Source organism: Bos indicus x Bos taurus, chromosome 6, assembly GCF_003369695.1.
Source record: "Bos indicus x Bos taurus breed Angus x Brahman F1 hybrid chromosome 6, Bos_hybrid_MaternalHap_v2.0, whole genome shotgun sequence".
NCBI classification, from domain to species: domain Eukaryota; kingdom Metazoa; phylum Chordata; class Mammalia; order Artiodactyla; family Bovidae; genus Bos; species Bos indicus x Bos taurus.
In genome coordinates, this window is record NC_040081.1 from 17,689,066 (window position 1) to 17,710,022 (window position 20,957).

The 20,957-nt window shown below is 43.0% G+C and overlaps 1 protein-coding gene across 2 annotated transcripts in view; it reads left to right on the top strand.

Annotated features, from left to right (window-relative positions):
* Window positions 1–358: 358 nt before the first annotated feature.
* PAPSS1 (3'-phosphoadenosine 5'-phosphosulfate synthase 1) overlaps window positions 359–20,957 on the top strand; it is a 113,318-nt gene continuing 92,719 nt past the window's right edge. Inside the window, exons 1-3 of one of the 2 annotated variants that reach the window (XM_027543884.1) lie at window positions 359–618; window positions 14,903–15,017; window positions 20,358–20,593. In XM_027543884.1, the coding sequence (XP_027399685.1) occupies window positions 559–618; window positions 14,903–15,017; window positions 20,358–20,593 (411 nt within the window). In that variant the 5' untranslated portion in view covers window positions 359–558. Of the gene's footprint in view, window positions 619–704; window positions 1,053–14,902; window positions 15,018–20,357; window positions 20,594–20,957 lie in introns of those variants that run through there. The other variant, XM_027543885.1, reaches the window with a different exon arrangement.

The following is a 20,957-nucleotide window of genomic DNA, read 5'->3' on the forward strand; positions in this document are numbered from 1 at the left end:
GATGAACACAGATTTGGAAGATAGGAAACTGGTGACCGGGCTTATGGAGGAAAAGACAGGGGCGGGAGACCACGTCAACGTCTTCTTCTTTCCAGTAAACAGCAACAGGGAGCCAAACCCTCCAAGAGCTGGGAGTCTGGTACCTTGTCTCTAGGTGGAGGCTTGGGACCGGGTTCCAGCCTCCACGCATGCGCAGCGCAAGGTGCGAGCCGGGGAAGGACCGGGGAAGTTCCACGACTACCTTCTCAGGCTCCGCCCCTTCTCAGAATCAAGGGGGAGGAGCGTCCTGCGCGCTCGCGTCGGTGCGCGCCCTGAAGCCCGCCCCCAACTCCTGCCTCTGGTCGTTCCACCCCACACACCTCTGCCCCGGACCCATTTCGGAGGCGCGGCCGACGCGGCGCGTAGTCAGAGCCACGAGCACGAGCGCGTGCGTACGACAGCGCGTGTCAGCTCCGTCGCGAGGAGGCCCCGCCTTCCCGCCCCGCCCCCGCCGGCCTCAGCTCCTCTGGCTTCGCTCCCAGCGCTGAGAATCCCGGTATCCGCGCGCGCTGTGTAGCCATGGAGGTCCCCGGTAGCCTGTGCAAGAAAGTCAAACTGAGCAATAACGCGCAGAACTGGGTGAGTCGAAGCAGATGTGCGGAGGAGGTTCTGAGAGGCTCCGGCTGCAGATCCATTTGGAGCCACTGTCCGCTCCTTCTGCATCCTGCTTGGAGAATCGGGGAGGGTACCCGAGGCCGCGGCGCCTTCCAGCAGGGGCGGTGGGTGGTGCCTGGTGGCGTGGCGTGGCGTCGCTGGGGCGGGGGTCTCGGGCTGGGCTCTGCAGGCAGTCGGAACCACGGCCCGTGGGAAGAACGCCCGCTTCTCCAGCTCCACGGCTCGGATGAGACCTCGAGGACTATCTTTCGGGAGTGAGCTGGCGGCTGCTGAAACCTCCGGCGAGGGGAAGCTGCCCGCATCCCTTCCAGTGGCCTGAAGATCTGCAGAGGAAGCGGAGGCCGGCGCCTTTGGTGCATTCCTGATTTTTCTTGGCTCTGCCAGTGCAGTTAGCCCAGGTTTGGGTCCATCTCCATGTCTTTCCAGTTCTGACTTACAACATGAAGGGAGAGTACCCAACAATGTGGCCATTCATGAGCTGAGACTGCCCTGAACTGAGGTTCTTTGTGACTCGGTGTTAAATTGGAATATTTGACAAATAACATGGAAACTAAAATGTAGGGGGAAACTAACGGTTTATAACGTTTAGCAAGGACTGCCAGTTGGCTTTGATGGGGAAATGTTCTTCCTCAGAAGGTTGCTTCCTTCCTTAATTATTCTTGCTAAGAAACTGCCATAAGCTAAGCTTTTGTAAGTGAGGTGGGAGTAGGGTGGGGGAGGTGTTGCCCAACTCTGGAGGCCGGAAAGGCCTTGGTTTTAAGTCTGGATGGAAATTTTTTTTCACAGTACAGCAAGATCTTGAGGTTTAAATTCAGCCTTGTAAGTCATCATTACCGTTGGTGAATCGAAGAAAAAAAAAAGCCATTTCAGACAAGTGTTCATTTCAAGTCATTAATTTACCATTTCTGAGGTTACCAAGGATTCTCACCCCGATTCCTTTCTCCTTCTAAGTTACTTCACTCTTCCTTTAGGTGATAAGGAGGGAGAGGAGATAAAAGGTAAATTCGAACATTGAGAAGGAGCCCTGGACTACCGTCTGGTCTCTGTTTCCAACTTTGCTCTTTAGTAGTTGTTTGATCCTGAGTGAAAACACTCGACTTCTTTAAACCTCAGCTGACTTAAAGATATAATAGCCTGTACTTCTCTAGACAGTTTTGAGGAGTAAAGAAGGTAATGATTTGGAAAGGTCAGTGATACCACTGCTATGCAATTATTGATACTGCTCCTGTTACTCTGAGGTATTTCCTGGTTAGGGACAAAGGGTTGGTTAAATTAGAGTATTTACAGGTTATTTCAGCTACACCGTCTGTAACTCATTTACTGTTCCACTTGCCAAAAAGTGCATGTGTTTGTAGAAGTCCTCAGAGAAGATGAGAAATGAGGAACTCGGTGCTTGCCTTCCAGCTGGTCATGGCCTGGTTGGGGTTGTAGTTGGCATTTGCTGGGTGATGAATATATCATTACAGGCCCAGTTATTTGATCACAATTTAGAGGAGAGATTAGTTTAGTCTGGATGTTTTGGAGAGGATTTATGGAAGAGAGGCTTTCCCTGGTGGCTCAGACAGTAATCCGCCTGCAATGAGGGAGACCTGGGTTGGGAAGATCCCCTGGAGAAGGGAATGACTACCCACCCATTTCATGGACGCAGGAGCCTGGCAGACTACAGTCCATGGGGTTGCAAAGAGTTGGACAGAACTGAGCAACTTTCACTTTTGTGGAGAAGTATGCTTAGGTTTTTGAGGTAGAGGGAAGCTGTATGACTAAGGTCTAGGAACAAAAATAATTTATATTATTTATTGTAATATAACTACTATAAATAATAATAACAATTGTTATTTACTCTAGGAACAATGAAGAGACCTGTTAATATACTCTGGAGGGCTTTTGTTGACTGGAGATAAGATTAAATAAGCAGTCTGGGGCTACGCTATATAGTTGTTAATGTTTGGCTGCTGAGTTGAGACTAGATTCTGTGAGAGATTTTTGATGAAGCTAGAATTTTTAATTTTATGGCCTTGTAAATCTTTCTTTGCCCCAATAGGGAACACCCATCATCTTTCCCTCTCATATACATCACCTGATAGCCACATGTGTAGAGAATGCACACACCTTTCCAGTTCCCAACACATGATGAAATTGGTATTCCAGAGGGACTGGTCTGCTGAAGAAATTAGATGCTGTTAGAGCCCACATGTGGAGAAGGCAATGGCACCCCACTCCAGTACTCTTGCCTGGAAAATCCCATGGATGGAGGAGCCTGGAAGGCTGCAGTCCATGAGGTCGCTGAGCGTCGGACACGACTGAGCGACTTCCCTTTCACTTTTCACTTTCATGCATTGGAGAAGGAAATGGCAACCCACTCCAGTGTTCTTGCCTGGAGAATCCCAGGGACGGGGGAGCCTGGTGGGCTGCCGTCTATGGGGTCGTACAGAGTCGGACATGACTGAAGCAACTTAGCAGCAGCAGAGCCCACATGTAGAAAGAAGTCCTGGCGAAGAGACAGGTTTATGCTGCTGCTCCTGCTGCTGTGAGTATCATGAGAGACAGTGGTTTAAAGCAAGGATCCTGGAACTGACTGCCTGGACTTGATCCTGGGTTTCACGGTTTACTCATTGTGTAACCTGTGGCTAGTCACTTAATTTCTGTGCCTCTACTTTGCTCCTCTAGAAAGTGGGAGTGATGGTCTCACAGGGATATTGTGAAAATTAAAGGAGTTAATGTGTGAAAAATGCTTAGGACAATGTTTGGCATATAGCATTATATGTCTGTTAGCCCTTACTGCCTTAGTGTTACGTGTGTTAGCGCTTTATTCTCTTTATTCCAATTGTTGTTCAGTTGCCCAGTCGTGTCTGACTCTTTGTGACTCTGTGAACTGCAGCAAGCTTCCCTGTCCTTCACCATCTCCCAGAGTTTGCTCAAACTCATTGATGTCCATTGAGTTGGAGATGCCATTCAACCATCTGATCCTCTGCCACCACCTTCTCCTTTTGCCTTCAATCTTTCCCAGCATCAGAGTCTTTTCCAATGAGTAGGTTCTTCGCATCAGGTGGCCAAAGTATTGGAGCTTCAGCATCAGTCCTTCCAATGTATATTCAGGGTTGATTTCCTTTAGGATTGACTGGTTTGATCGCCTTGCTCTCTCAAGAGTCTTCTCCAACACCACAGTTCAAAAGCATCAATTCTTCAGTGCTCAGCCTTCTTTATGGTTCAACTCTCACATCTGTACATGACTGCTGGAAAAACCATAGCTTTGACTATATGGACCTTTGTTGGCAAAGTCTTGTCTCTGCTTTTTAATATGCTGTCTAGCTTTGTCATAGCTTTTCTTCCAAGAAGCAGGTGTCTTTTAATTTCATGGCTGCAGTCACCATCTGCAGTGATTTTGGAGCCCAAGAAAATACCAGTTAGTGTCTCCATTTTATTGATGAAGAAGCTGAGGCACAGATATCATAGAGGTTGTAAGAGGTGGACCCAGTATTAAGCATGCTGCACAGGTCTTCCCTGGTGGCTCAGATGGTAAAGCGTCTGCCTACAATGAGGGAGACCTGGGTTCGATCCCTGGGTCAGGAAGATCCCCTGGAGAAGGAAATGGCAACCTACTCCAGTACTCTTGCCTGAAAAATGCCATGGATGGAGGAGCCTGGTGGGCTGCAGTCCATGGGGTTGCTAAGAGTCGGACACGACTGAGTGACTTCACTTTCTGTAAGGGACAGGCATTCTTAGTAGAGATAGTCTGTAGAACAAGGCGATGTGTGTGCTCAGTTGCTCCATTTTGTCCAATTCTTTGCAACGCCATGGACTGTAACCTGCCAGGTTCCTCTGTCCATGGGATTTTCCTGGCAAGAGTACTGGAGTGGGGTGCCATTTCTTTCTCCAGGGAATCTTCCTGACCCAGGGATTGAACGTGCTTCTCCTTCATTGGCAGACAGGTACTTTACCACTGAGCCATCAGGGAAGCCCATAGCTAAAGTACTGTCATCTCAGCATAAAAATGAGTTCAGTACTGTCATAATCAATACAAAATTATTACGAAATATGCACAAGTATATATTTTACACTTAGCACACATCTCAGTTCAGACTAACCACATTTTAAAACCTCCATAGGAACATGTAGATAGCCAGTAGGACTCGAGTTAGGTGAAGGTTGGAAATAAAGATTTGCTGGTTAAATTTGAGTTAGAGAATTTAGAGAGAAGGGCGGTATCTTCATGTACCTACAAAAATAGTAAAATCAAAAATGCAGAGGGCCCTGTTAGCCTCCTCTTATCTCAGTCTGACAAAACATCAGATGTAATGAATATCATTCCCCATCTGCTTGAACCTTTCTCTGTTGGGATTGGTTTTCATCTGCCTTTGGAAAACACTTCAAAGTGTGTGTTAGTTGGCCCTCGGTTCAGACCCAGGGGTCACTCACCCATTTTGTAGACTCACGTTGGCCCAGATCCTTTGTTCGAGCCTGCTTTATGGTGGAGTTGGACCCTTGCTCCCCGCAGATTAGTCTGGGATCTAGCGCACTGGAAGCGCGTTCAGTCTCGTTCTGGTCTGCCGTTCCAGTCGCCTCTCTCCTCCACTCCCCAGATTCCTATGACTCCATATGTCCAGCGCCAGTTTTCTTTCTATACCTTACATTCTCAGGGTTTTACACAAGCTTTTCCTTCTGCCCTAATGCCTGTTGACCTGTGGAAATCTTCAGAGCCTCAGACGCCTTTACCAAAACAGGGTGGCCCTCCTGTGTCCACACACTCTAGCGTGTAGGATGAATTGTTTCTGCACCTCCGTATTACATATTACGTTGCACTCTGCTGTTACCATGTAATCATATTTCATTACAGAGGTTTTGTGTGTACACTGAGCTTCTGCTGATATAACAGGATTGGGATAAAGGTTAGGGTGCAGAGTTAGCTAGGGTACTTCTGATATTAAAAGGCTTAGATAATTTACTAGTAACTTAGCACAGCTTAAATAAGAGAGTAAGCTCCATATGGGGTAGGATTCAAATTACAGTTTTGTCAGTTACTACCTGTGTAATCTTGGGCATGTTACCTAACTTCTCTGTGTCTCAATGTCTTCAAATGTAACAATGTGGATAATAAAACCTAGCTTGTAGTGGAGCTAACAGGGCATACCTCATAGGGTCATAGCAAGGTTTAAATCAGTTAATACATTTAAAGCTCTATAGCTGCTGCTTTAAATGGGCCTTCTTATTTATTTAAGGCGTTAAATTTAAGGTGTTCTTATTTATTAAGTCATCAAATATTTACCACCTGGTTGGTGTATGCCTTTGTCCTAGGTGCTGGAGATGCAGTCATAAAAAGACAGACAGGGCCCGGCTCTCATGGATATTGCATTCTACCTGGGAGAGAGTTAATAATAAAAAAGCAAATAAGTGAATGAGATACTTTTCCCTTTTATCAGTTCTCCTTCTCTGAGCAGTATGTCCCTCATACTGTTCAAAGCCTTTCATAGAAGGCCAACAGCTCATTCTGGATTTGAAGGAAGAGTGAGGTGATACAAAAGTGAAATAAGCATGCAGAAGTGGAACAGTATGGCATCTGAAAAACCATACATTCCTCCTTCAGAGCATGGACCTGGCTGAGGGCAGGGGCGGGTATTGAGCCGGAAGGTAGGGAGCCACTGCTGGAAAAATTGCCTAAAGGAGAAGGAAAGCTGGACTTCTGCCAAGAGTGTGCTCCTTTGTTGACTGACCACAAGCACAGGAAGGATGGCAGGATCTAGATCTGCATTGTCCAGTATGGTAGCCACTAGTCACCTGTGGCAACTTAAATTTAGTTCAAATGAAAAATTCTGTGTTTCAGGCGCTACATTTTCATAGGAAGCTTGTGGCCACTGTTTCGGACCATGCAGTATGGAACATTTTTATCATCTCAGAAAGTTCTATGGGATAGAGCAGGTCTAGATAATAACTCTGGGATGGCTACTGACATTTTTTTCCTACTTATTTGTGTATTTGTTTTTACTTTCTTCCTTGGGGAAGGAAATTTTGAGAGATGGTGGCAACTTTGGAATCATGGTTTTGGACACTTCTGCTGTTCAGGGTACCCAGCTGTCAGTTAGCCTCCCCTTAACACAGTGACTTCTCTAAAGTTGGAATGTGACATAAGCTTCCCCAGCTTGGCTCTGCTATATTGACCTTTAAGAAATAGTTTTCTTCTTCAGTGATTCTCAACCAGGTAAAGATTTGCCACTCCCAGTGGGTGTTTGGTAATATCTGGAGACATTTTTTGTTGTTACATTTATGTGTCTATGTGGACAGGGTTGCTTCTGACATGTGTTGGGCAGAGGCCAGAGATGCTGCTAAAAAAAATCCTACAGTACAAAGAACAGCCCCCTCAACAAAGAATTATCACCAGCGCCAGGGTCCAAAAGTCTTAATGTTGAAGTTGAGAAACCCTTTTCTATGCTTTGAGTAAGAAAAGGGGGAAGTAAATTATGTAACTCCGAAATGCAAAACTAGTCATTTAAAACAAAGTCCAGCTGATGCTAGCATTTTTTTATCCACCTGCCTGGATGTTCCTGTCTTTTGCTCTGAGATGAGTCAGTTACCTGTAGCATACTGACAGCAAAACCATACAATCCACCACTGAATTGTTTTGAAACATATTACTGAGTAATTAGTTCACATGGAGAGGCTGTATCTTTTGTTTTTGTTTCTGTTTTTGGCATTCACCTAAGTGGTAATTTTTTCTATGAAATTTCCTTTCCCAAGGACACAGTCCTCTACTAAGTATGTTTTAACTGGATAAAACTAGTGGAAAGATCGGACACTATATAGAAATCGGGTGAGATGACTGCAGCCATTGTTCTTCTTCTCTCTAGTTTCTCTGATGCTTGCATCCTTGCCTTCTCTCTCTCTCATGTGTTTAAAAGAGTTCAGTTCATTGCTCTGTAGTATATTCACAGTTTTACAGCCATCACTAACCAATATCTAGTTTTAGAATATTTGCATCATCCCCACAGGAAAGCCTGTGGCCATTAGCAGTCATCCTCTACCTTCTTCCTTCCCTCTCTGTATCCCCTGACAACCAATAATCTACTGTTTTGTCCCTGGATTTCCTTGTTCTAGACTTTGCTCTGAATGAAATCATACAATGTATCACCTTTAGTGTCTGACTTCTTAGGTTCATCTCTAGTGTAGCGCGTGTGGATACTTTGTTCCTTTATGTGATGATATAGTGGTATGCTTTATGGATGTATCACATTTTCTTAACCCTTCATTAGCAGATGAACATTTGAGTTTCTTCTACTCTAGTTGGTATGAATGATGCTCCTGTGAACATTCATGCACAGATTTTCATGTGTACTCTTAGATGGTTTGAGGTAGACATTAGTATATTTTTGGCTGCCCAGCCTCTAAATCCTCTTCGTGTACGTAGGGAATGCCCCAGTGTCACTGATGGGAGGCAGGGGCCTGTCACAGTATAAAGGTTTCTTTATCTGTTTATTGTTTGTGTCCTTCCCTGAAATGTTCTTGATCATTTTTCTCCCATATCTAGGAGGGAGCAATCAACAAATAATGAATGAACCAACAGGTAGGTAATCTCAGACTCATTTCTGTTTTTTAGGAATCTCTTATGGCTGGGCTTCCCAATTAGAGGTCACCCAAGGGCCACTCCCGGAGAAGGCGATGGCACCCCACTCCAGTACTCTTGCTTGGAAAATCCCATGGATGGAGGAGCCTGGTGGGCTGCAGTCCATGGGGTTGCTGAGAGTCGGACACGACTGAGCGACTTCACTTTCACTTCTCACTTTCATTCATTGGAGAAAGAAATGGCAACCCACTCCAGTGTTCTTGCCTGGAGAATCCCAGGGACAGAGGAGCCTGGTGGGCTGCCGTCTGTGGGGTCCCACAGAGTCGGACACGACTGAAGCGACTTAGCAGCAGTAGCCTCAGCAAGGGCCATTCCATTAAAAAATATCCATTAAGTCAATATTTAAATGTTCTTTCATCTGTAAAACAGAATAGTTGGCAAGCCATATGCAGAGTGCATGCGTGACAATCAGTGATCAAATAAACATGCCAGTTTCTTCGCTCTGATTCAAGAGATCCGGGATATGGCCAGAGATTCACTTTCTGACAAGCAGCCAGCTCTCTGCCAGTTTTGCTGTGCACCACGCTTTGAGACAGCAAGGTTTTAAGTGTAGCCTTTACAAGTTGTTTTCTTAACCTCCAGGAACGTATGAGCTTCACTTTTGCTGTTTGTGTTTGGCTTGTTAGTGTTCAAAAGGTTAATTTCAGTCATCAGCAACTCTGTGAACTAAAGCTTTTTTCTCATTGTGCTCTTCAGTTTGTCCACATGGTACTCCACCGTCTCTCCGGTTTATTCACTGTACGTTGGGATGTAGAGCAAATGTGCCTGTGCCCATTGCAGGTATTCCCTTTTGAGGAATACACAGTTTGGCAGTCAGTTTAAGATGGATGGTGGGATGTGATAGATGTTGAAGTCTAGAATTACTCCTGTTATTTGGTATATGCTTTGTGCCTTTGCAAATTCGACTTAAAAATGCAGAGATCCTCATAGAATCGGAATAAACTCACAAACCTTGAAATTCTCTAAATATCATCATGGGAGACGTTAGTTTGTTCCTTAGGGAGGTGGATAGAATAACAAAACATCCCATGTGGAAGTTGTTGCTTTGTTGTTGTTTTAGTTGGTAAAATTCTTCTCCTGTTTCATGGACTGTAGCTCTGCCAGGCTCCTCTGTCCATGGCAAATTAAGGTGGGTCAAAAAAGGGGCACAGGGTCAGTTGTGTGGCTGTTGAGGACAGCAGCAGCAGGTGTAGAAGATATATGCCACAAATATGAGCGGCCACCTGACATTAATTAACCTGTTAATAAGCCTGGTAGTCATTTAGTCCCAATCGAGTCCTTTAGTCTCAATCAGAGAAAGAGAAGGAATTCTCGTGAAATGAATTGTCCCAGTCCTGCTGTTCTTAAAACCTGTGACTGTCAGTTATCAGTTCATTTGCAAGTTATACAGAGAACACAAATCACACTTTAAATGCCTTATATCTGACTTTTACTGAGTGGAGACTAGGCTCAAGAAAAGAGGTTGGGGGTTGTGAAAAACACAAAGAATCTGTAACTCTTCCTGCTTGACCAACCAACTCTCCCGAGAAAGTAAAAACTATATACAAAGAGACCCCTAAAAGTATAAAACAACAAACAAATCCTATGGGCAGTAAATGTTATAGTGACTAACTGATTGTACGTGCACCAAGCCAAATATTACTTCAAACCACCCAGACTGTTGGGAAAGAATTAGCCTGACTTTGCTGTTCTGTGGCTAGAAACTGGGCCATTGAAGACTCTGAGAACAGGAGTGGAGAGTTGGAAGGAAATAACTCACTCCTGGCCCTTAGTCACTAATGTCAAGTTTTCCCAGCAGAATTATAGGCAGGATTTGGTTAGAGTGGGATAGAAAAGGAAAAGAAGGGAAGTGGCCCTAGTGGTATGTTTTAATATAGCAAAGCAAAACTTAATTAAATGGACACTTGATGATTCCTTCTGGTGAACCATTGTTTTACAAGAAATTGAAGTCTCTGTGCTGTATTTAGGAAAGGTTGTGATACATGGGATGTCTCAGATTTGTTCATGGAAACCTAATCGGATAGTTTTTAAATATTGGCAGTTTATGATCTACAGGAATAAATGAGTGAACAAACTTTTCTGATCTACGCTTGACCTACATGTTTTTTCAGACTTGACTCCAATCCATTCCTTACATGAAGGCTCAATTTTCTCAGTATTTTGGGTTACTAGTTCAGCAGAAGCCAAGAAAAACAATAACTTTGTAGTAATCAGAATGTTATTCAACTGTATATTGTTTACTTTATTGTAAATACTGGTGAACAGTGGTCAATAAATAGTTTTATATTCCTTTAAAAAAAAAAAAAGAAGTGGCCTTTAGATTTTTAGTAAAATTCAGGCATCTACCTACCATCTTGCAATTCTAATAGATTTAAAAAATGTTCTTTGGTTTATTCCGAAAAACTGGGCATTAGGAGATTGTGGCAAATCTTTTTGGAGGTTTGTTTTTTAATATGAAAAATATCAAACATCCATAAACAGTAAGCCTCCTTGTACCCAGGCTGCCATATTGGCTGCCAGAATTTTTTGAAACATAGGAGGCAAGAGGCCTGGAGGGAGCATACTTTCCTAGTGATTAAAACAATCTTTTATCCTGTATCTTCTGTCAGCCATATCCTCTGCAGTTTATAGCTTCTCAGTTTTTTGTTTTTGTTTGTTTTACATTCTACTCAGTTTAAAAAGAAAAGCAGAAGGTATTTTATGGTGCCAAAATGAATTAAAATTCATTAGATACAGGTTTCTTCTTGCCCTAAAGCAAAGTAACTTGGAAAAACATCCCCAAACCAGATGACCAAGTGGAACAGGTTTTGCAAGTGTAGCCAGCTGACGAGTGTAGACAGCACCTTCCTGGTGCCGCCCCCCGCCCCCCACCACCCGTTCCTGTTGTGTCCCCTCTCAGCAGACTCGGCTTCTGTCTCCTCCCAGGCTGCCTGGCTGGGAGCTGAAACTGGACACTTCAGGAAAGAGGTGCCATTGCTTGCCAAGAGATGCAGATGTCTGTCTGATACCCCGTGTTTTGTTTAAAATCCTGGAAATGCAGAGCCGGAAAGTTAGGTCTGCCTCCTCAGTTTAATGGAAATGAAATGGGAGACCCCTATTAGCATTCTTCGTGATTATTGGAAGACAATCTGTTAATGAGATGGTTAGTGGGGGAGGGGTCCTTTTGGCTCCTGAGGATCCCGCCCACTCCCAAGGGCAATGGGTGATGGACAGTAAGAGGCAGATGGACAGAGGTGCTTTCTCCTGTAGCCCTGGCAGTTGTGCAGGGAGATGAGGAAAGATTCTGAACCTCCAGCACTTCTTTCGGCTAGCCAGTTTTAGATAAGAATACATCTGGAAGTTGAAGATCTCGATGGAAAAACAGTCCCGTTTCGAAGTCCATGTGTGTATACCTGGGAGGGTGTTTGTTCCCCGTTTTTGATGACCTCTGTCTCTGACTGTTTCATGCGTCAACATGAGCCACTCATGTGGCTGTGGAAGCACACAGTCATGGCCGCTGCTCTGGCTTTAAATGACTTCAGATGCTTTGTTCCGGCTCCCCGGCAGTCATTCTGGAGCTCCCCGTTACTTCTTGCTTTTCTCTACGCTTGCTGTTCCCCATCTGGAAGGGGCTTCCCTCAGAGGTCCTCAGAGACCTTCAGTGCCTTATTCTGGCTGAAGCCTTCCCTGGCTACCCTGTCTAAACATCACCCTTCCTCTGATACTTCTTCTCATTTTTGGCTTTATTTACATTCCCCTCCTGTTTGATACTATTTCTAATTTACATACTTTCCATATTTATCTTGGTGTATTTGCCCTCCTCTGTTTTTCCAGTGGGTTCTCAAACTTGAATTGGCATTGGAGTCACTTGAAGGCTTTAGAATGACGATCGTTGGGCTTCATCCGAAAGTTTCTGACTTAGTTTGCCTGGGATCAGTTCTGGTAATTTGCATTTCTGGCATTTCCCAGGCGTGCTTGTTCAGTCACTCAGTGGTGTCCGACTCTTTGCGAGCCCATGGACTGTAACCTGTCAGACGCCACTGTCCATGGAATTTTCCAGGCAAGAAGACTGGAGTGAGTTGCCATTTCCTCCTCTAGGGGATATTCCAGACCTAGAGATCGAACCTGTGTCTCCTGACTTGGCAGGTGGATTCTTCACCAGCATTTCCCAGGAGATGCCAACGCTGCTGATTAGGGACCAGGCTTTGAGAACTCCTGCCTTGGCAGGGAGGATTAGAAAGGCCTCAGGAGGACAGTGATTTTATAGGTATTTTCATCAGAAGCTAGAAGAATATCAGGCATGTAGTGTGCCTTCAGTAAATGTCTTTGAATGAATGATGAATAAAACTGTGTTGAAGAGCTATACGAAGTATCAGATACAGACACCCAATTAAAAGAATGCTGACACTTATTTTACAAAGGCATAACTTGTTGGAAAGACCCTATAATTATATTTTTGCTCCATGGGAGGGCAAAACAGAACCTATATGATTCATTTTTTTCAATTTTGGAAAACAACTTTATTGAGATAAATTTGCCTGCCATTCAGTTTACCCGCTTAAAATGTACAATTTGTAAATACACGCTGTTTAGTGTATTTACAGACTTGTGCAACCATCGGCACAGTCAGTTTTAGAGCATTTTAACCACCCTAGGAAAGAACCCTGTTCCCATTAGAAGGCACTTAACATCCCAGTCTGAGGCTGTCACTAATCTACTTTCTATCCCTCTAAATTTTCCTGTTCTGGATGGTTGACATATTAACAAATGGAATTATGCAATATGTGGCTTTTGTTACCAGCATCTTTCACTTAGTATAATGTTTTTGAGGTTTGTCCATATTGTAGGATGTATCAGTACTTCATTCTTTTTTATTAGCAAATAATATTTCCTTATATGGATATACCATACAATAAAAAAAAAACCATTTTGTTTAATTATTGTGATGCACAGTGGGGTTGTTTGACCCATTGGCTTTTGTGAATCATGCTGTTAGAGCATATATGTACAAGTTTCATGTGGACTTGTGTTTGCTTCTCGTGAGTATGAATCTGGGAGTGGGAATCATTTGGTGATCATATGTAATGTTTTGTAGACTTGCTGTTTTCCAAAGTGGCTGTACGTTTCCATCAGTGAACGTATGTGGATTCCAGTTTCCCCGTAACTTCACTTGTTATTGCGTGTCTTTTTAAAAATAATTTTATTTTGCTTACTTATTTTTGATTGTGCCACGTCTTCGTTGCTTATGGGCTTTTTTCTAGTTGTGGCGACCTGGGGCCATTCTTCGCTGCCGTGCGTGGGCTTCTCGTTGCAGTGACTTCTCTTGTTGCCGAGCATGGGCTTTAAGGCACACAGGCGTCAGTATTTGTGGCGCACGGGCTTAGTTGCTTTGCAGCACGTGGGATCTTCCTGGACCAGGGATCAAACCTGTGACTCCTGCATTGGCAGGTGGATTCTTTACCACTGAGCCACCAGGGCAGCCCCCTTGCCTGTCTTTTTGATTATAGCCATCCTAGTGGGTGTGCAGTGGTATCTCATTGTGGTTTTGATTTTAATTTCTTGGATGGCTAATGTGCTAGAACATCTTTTAACGTGCTTATTTGCCATTTGTGTTTGTTCTTTGGAGAAATGTCTATTAAGATCCTTTGAAGCCTATGTAAGCCTTTGTTTAAGAAGAAAAAAATTTGAGAGAACAACAGTTGCATTCCATTTTTTTTTTTTTTTATCATTACCCATTTCGTGATACCTGCAGATATCCCTTCCACACCTCATTCAGGAATCTGCTCAGATGCTACCTACTCAAGAGGCTTTTCCTGATGATCCTGTTTAAAGAAGCAGTCACCCCCTATCTCTCTTTCCAGTTTTATCCTGTTTTCAGAGAGCACTTGTCACTCTCTGATTTAATAATTAAGTTTTATTGGTCTGTCTCCCAGTGGAATATTAGCTCAATGAGGGTAGGGAACCTGTTTTGTTCACTTGGTGTACAAGTATGGCCTCGAACCACTGGTTGAATGAATGAATAAATGAATGAATGAGTGAGAAGACAGGGCTCTGGAGTCCACCATTCAGAATTTATGGGAACTGGGGCAGGTTATTTAACTTTTCTCAGGTTTAACACCTTAATCTGGAAAACCATAGTAGTAGGACTTTCTGCATCTTTGGGGAGCTGTGCAGACTAAATCAGAGAAGGCAATGGCACCCCACTCTAGTACTCTTGCCTGGAAAATCCCATGGACGGAGGAGCGTGGTAGGCTGCAGACCATGGGGTCGCTAAGAGTTGGAAACGACTGAGCAACTTCACTTTCACTTTTCACTTTCATGCATTGGAGGAGGAAATGGCAACCCACTCCAGTGTTCTTGCCTGGAGAATCCAGGGACGGGGGAGCCTGGTGGGCTGCCGTCTATGGGGTCGCACAGAGTCAGACACGACTGAAGCAGCTTAGCAGCAGCAGCAGACTGAATCAATTGGTGTGTGTAAAGAACTGGACACCGTGCCAGGTACTCTAAAGAAAGGAAAAGCTGTTAGTATTCATCTTTTTTCCTTGCCTTTGTCATGTTACATAGGGCAGTTACTGTATGTTTGCAAGGAATATATGTTTACCTTTTAAGGAACTCAAGTAGACCAAAATTCTTTCTTTTTTCCCCCCTTTTTTCCAGGGGATGCAGAGAGCAACTAATGTCACCTATCAAGCCCACCATGTCAGCAGAAACAAGAGAGGACAAGTGGTGGGGACCAGAGGCGGCTTTCGTGGTTGTACAGTTTGGCTAACAGGTATGGTCCAGAGAGTTCAACCAGTTTTTCAAAAACAGTGTTTATTATAGACAGCCTTGACCTGGGAATAAGCATATTTAAATTTTTGAGTCCTGTTGTATCTGGAGCATCATAATATAGCTACTCAGCAATAACGTATTTTCTTTTGCTAATTCCTCTTGTTCTTTGTAAAATTGCTGTTAAACGGGAAAAATCAGAATGCATCTTAGAATTACTTTACATTCTGTTAACTTCTGCATGCAAATAAGAACTGGATTCTGCCTTCAAGATGCTAATAATGTAGACCATATGAGGAGAAAGAATGAGCGATGAAGAATTTCACATTTTCTCTCACTCTTCTTCTGCTTTGGCCTCTGATTGAGTCTTGTGTTGATTTTTCTAGAGTCTGTCTTGCAGAGGGTAAATTGATCCAGGTTTTGGAGGTAGTTTTAAAAATGATGGATCTTTTCACTTCTAGGAGTTTGATTTAAAATTTTGGTGCATCTTCCCAGTTTACCCATGTTGGAGGACAGAGGGAATGAAGAGTGCTTACTGAATTGAGAAGGTATCTTGAGACTGAATAACAAGGCAGGCAGTTCCATTAATCAATGGATCAGTTTATTGTAGGGTAACCTACTCACTGGGTGGGATCTGGCAGTGATCTGGAAGCTTTCTCAGCTGCACCCTGCACTGCTGAGGGACCCCCTGGGACAATTTAATAGTTAACCTAGGGCATGGGAGTACGTGCTTGGACATAGGAAGTGCATTCTTAAGTCAATATTTATGAATGGATAACTAGTCTTCCGGGTACCAGGAGTATGTTAGCTAAGGTCTTCACCATTGTTGGGAATTAACAGAGCATAGAGGCATCCTGGACCTAATGATCTTTGAACAGTATCTATTAACTGCAAATTCTTGATGACAGAGAAGTGAAATTTAGTCCTGAGTAGGGTCAGTGGAAGGACAGGAGGAACTGTACTGGCCCAAGATGGCATCACTTACTCTAACAGCCACACAACCCACTAAAATTTAGACTTACTGACTTCACTTTCACTTTTCACTTTCATGCACTGGAGAAGGAAATGGCAACCCACTCCAGTGTTCTTGCCTGGAGAATCCCAGGGACGGGGGAGCCTGGTGGGCTGCCGTCTATGGGGTCGCACAGAGTCAGACACGACTGAAGCGACTTAGCAGCAGCATTTTCCTAGTGTAGACAAGGGTCCGTTTTCCAGTGTCTTGTCAACATAGATATTACTCATCCTTAAAATTTTTGCTGATTGCCAAAAAGCAGCATTCTCATGTTTTGTTTTTATAAATTAAAAGTTTCCGTTGTAAATAGGTGATATGTTTCTGTATGTGGCACTTTTGCATTCTTCCCATCTCCTCATTCTTAAGTTGAGATTGATGTTAAATTGTTATGTTTACATTGTCTAGACTTGTAATGGGCTTTCTAGGTGGTGCAGTGGTAAAGAATCTGGCTATCAGTGCAGGAGATTCAAGAGATGTGGGTTTGACCCTGGGTTGGGAAGGTCGCCTGGAGAAGGAAATGGCTACCCACTCCAGTATTCTTGTCTGGAGAATCCCATGGACTGAGGCGCCCGGAGGGCTACAGTCCATGGGGTCACAAAGAGTCAGACTCGACTGAGCATGCTTGTAACATATTCTGTTCCAAATCTTAAATATACATAATTGTTTGTATTTGAGTTCTGTAAGTAAATTGGTTCACCCTTAACCACCTAATCATCAGTTCTTTTATTATGGCATGTCTGCTCATGAGCTCTTTCTTTGAGTCACGTTTCTATGGTATATATTTTTGAAGTGATTTTTGTAAGATGGCTTTCTGTTAGATTCTAAATTGCCTGAGTTTTTATGTTTGAGAATGTCTTACCCATCTTTTATGACAACTTGGTTGGGTAAAATATGTATTTGGTTCCTACTTTCTTTGTCTTAGAATTCTTAAAACATTACTCCATTTTCTTCTATTAAATGTTGTGACTAATCTGACTTTTTTCTGCTCCTTACGAGCTTTTTTTTTTTTGCATTCATGAAGAATTATTACTTTTCCTATACTTTCTTTCAGAAGTTTTGCTTTTCTCATGTAGGCTCTTTGTTGTTCATGTCTGACTGCGACCCCATGAACTACAGCACACCAGGCTTCCCTGTCCTTCACTATCTCCTGGAGTTTGATCAAACTCATCTCCATTGAGTCGGTGATGCCATCCAACCATCTCATCTTCTGTTGCCCCCTTCTCCTCCTGCCCTCAATCTTTCCCAGCATCAGGGTCTTTTCCAGTGAGTCAGCTCTTCACATCAGGTGGCCAAAGTATTGGAGCTTCAGCTTCAGCATCAGGCCTTCCAATGAATATTCAGTACTGGTTTCCTTTAGGATGGACTGGTTGGATCTCCTTGCAGTTCAGTGGATCCTCAGAGTCTTCTCCAGCACCACAGTTCGAAAGCATCAGTTCTTTGGGGCTCAGCCTTCTTCATGGTCCAGCTCTCACATCCGTACATGACTACTGGAAAAACCATAGCTTTGACTAGAGGACCTTTGCCAGCAAAGTCATGTATCTGGTTTTTTAGGCTCTTTATCTTCTGCGGTTGGTTTTTGTATTTAGTGTGAGGGAGGGATCCATTTTCTTTTTTTTCCGTGTAGATAATCAGTTATCCTAAGAGAATATATAGATAAGGGTATTCTTTTTCTCTTTGATCTGCTGTGCCAGCTATCATAGATCAGGTTTCCACTTATGTGTGGGTTTGTTTCTGGGAACTCTCATCGTTTCCACTGGTATACTTTACTTGTCTATTCCTCTTTTATTACCACAGTGTTTTAATTACTGTATGTTTATAAAGTCCTGAAATTCAGTGGAGTAAGTCTTCTTACCTTCTTCATTGGAAGTATCTTGACTTTTTTTTTTTTTGGCTCTTTGTATTGTATGAATTTTGTAATCCGTTTGACCAATTCCCCCAAAATCTTGTTGGGATTTGGTTTGGGGTTATGTTGTATCTAAAGATCAATTTGGGGTGGATTGATCTTTAAAAAATTGAGTACTCCTTTTCTTGAACCTAATATATTCCCTTTATTTTACCACTAATGATGTTTATAAATACTGTTTATCAGATTTTTTTTTTTATTGGTACTTCAGGTCTAGGATGTAATCAATTTCATAATTGTCTTTTGAAAAGAAAATGCATTCCCCTGACATGGGCAGTATTCTATATACATTCACCAGACCAGGCTTGTTAATTGTGTGTTTTGGTTTTTTTTTTCTGACAATATCGTTGGATACAGAATTCATGACTTCTTTCTTTTTCTTTCAATTCAATAGCTTAACCAGACCTGTCCAAGTTTGTACGCCATTTTCTTGAAACACTGTCTTTTCTCAGATTTTGTTTCAGATCAGCTTTCTTTGTATTTTTATGTTGATTTGTATATTATTTTACCAGGGCCCCTGTAACAAATTGCTGCAAACTGAGTGGCTTCAGACAACAGGAGTTTAGGAGGCGGCTGGAGGCCTGAAATCAGGGTGGCTTCCTCCTGTGGGCTCTGAGGGACAGTCTTCTCCGAGCCCCTCTCCTAGCGCCTGGTGTTTCTGGCAGTCCTTAGCGTTCCCTGGCTTGTAGGTGCACCACTCCAGTCTGCTTTCGCCTTCATGTGGCCTTGTTATAAAAACACCAGTCCCTGGATTTAGTGCCCATCCCAGGTCCTGTGTGACCTCATTTTAGTTTAAGTAATTGCATGCACAGAGACCCTGTTTAAAACAACAGTAAGCAAAGGACAGAAAAACCCAGTCTCCCCAGCCTCTGTGTGCACTTATTGTTGATACGTAACAAGTTACCCCAAACCTAGTGGTGAGGAAGAGCCATTTTAATTTGCTCACCATTCTGTGGGTAAGGAGGTCAGGAGGGCTCTGCTGGGCAGTTGCCCTCTGGGTCTTGCTTGGTTGCAGTCGCGCTGGCTTGGGCTCCAGTCATGTAAAGCTGGTCGGGTGTCCGCAGGAGCTTCACGGTAGGTCCTGCTTGTCAGCCAGGATCTTAGCTGGCTGGGGTTCTCAACTAGAACACCTACTTCTCATTTCTCCAGCGTGTGGTCTCAGAGTATTTAACAGCTGTTGTGTAGTTGCTAAGTCGAGTCTGATTCTTTCTGACTCTGTGGCCTGTAGCCTGCCCGGCTCCTCTGTCCAGGGGATTCTCCAGGCAAGAATACTGGAGGGGGTTGCCATTTCTTTCTCCAGGGGATCTTCTTGACCGAGGGGTCGAACTGGAGCCTCCTGCATTGGCAGGTGGATTCTTTATAGCTGAGCCACCAGGGAAGCCCTGTTTAACAGCTGGCTCCTCTCAAATTAAATATCCAAAGAGAAGCTGAATAGCTTTTTCTGACCCGGTCTTGGAAGTCACGGATCATCATTTTCACTGTATTCTTTTGGTTATAGGTGAGTCCTAAGTCTAGCCCAGATTCAAGGGCTGGGAAATACAATAGACTCTGCCTGTGAGTGGGACGGTGGCAATGTCCTGTTGTAAAAAAGCTTTTAGGCCAATGTTGCAAAATATACTACCTGCTATGCTTGTTAATATACATTTTTAATGTAGAAAGCATCTAATGCTATATTGATCCTTTTAACATATCATCTTTTTTTGCCTTCTATACTGACATGTCAAGAGTTTCAGTACATGAGGTTTCAGTATCTCTTGTCTCATAACTGTCTTACTTGTGAATTCTGTAATAACATACTCCCTAAGATGGCACATATTAGTGCATAAATAGACTCTTTCCTTTTCCTTCACTTCTCATCATTTAGTGACTAAACATCATTAGTAGAAGAAGGTGAAATGAGAATATTCTTTTCTTTCTAGGTTAATTATGTTATGGATTAGATTTTCAGTTACTTTTATCATGATAGCCTTTGGGAAGTGTTGATTCTGGGATCTAGAGGTCACTTTCTAATATTTATTTCACTGACTTAGGTCTTTTCTTTTTCTACCCTCACCAGAAGTAATTTGGGCATATCACTTTGTTTTAGAATTGGCATGCAGCTTTAGAATAGTGGTAACGAGAGGACTTGGTGAATATCTGTATCAACCAAATATAATATTCAGATTGGTTAAGCCTTTGTAGCTCAGTGATTTCTGGGATGCCTTTGCATTTAGATAGGAATTACTAAAACATAAATGCTTATTATATTTAAATTATAGATGTTTTTCTAGCTAAGACATAGTAAAATCTTACAGAGAAATATTGGATAAGAATGTTACTAAGAGATTGCTTTGAATAATGAATATAATTAAGCCTGTGATTAAAATTATTTATTATTAAGTAATTATCTTCAATTTTCTATCTGAAATCTGTGGACTGTTCACTTTTAGGCTTATCTGGAGCAGGAAAGACCACAGTAAGCATGGCTTTGGAGGAATACTTGGTTTGCCATGGTATTCCATGCTATACTTTGGATGGTGACAACATTCGTCAAGGTCTCAATAAAAATCTTGGCTTTAGTCCTGAAGACAGGGAAGAGAACGTTCGACGCATCGCAGAAGTAGCTAAGCTGTTTGCAGATGCTGGCTTAGTATGCATCACAAGTTTTATATCACCTTATACTCAGGTATGTGGCTTTTGCACCATTGTGGTTCTAATTACATATATTGAGAATATGGTGTCAGAAAAAGCAAGTAATATAAACATTGACATGTACTTTGAGGCTAAATCCAAATTAAAACAATTAACCTACAGCATTTCTGTGCTGCAGCTTTCTAAGTAAATTCATTTTTGAAAAGCTTGCTGTGACCCACTCATCCCCTGGCCCCTACCAAGTATAACTAAAGTTGTTGACCAAGTATAACCAAAGTTGTTGACAAGTCAATGGCCAAATTATTTCAAGTTTGACTTTTCAGTTCACAAAACCAGTAGTAAAGACTCAATATGCATTAAACACCAGGGAAAATGTTAAGATTTCTTAGCATGTGTCC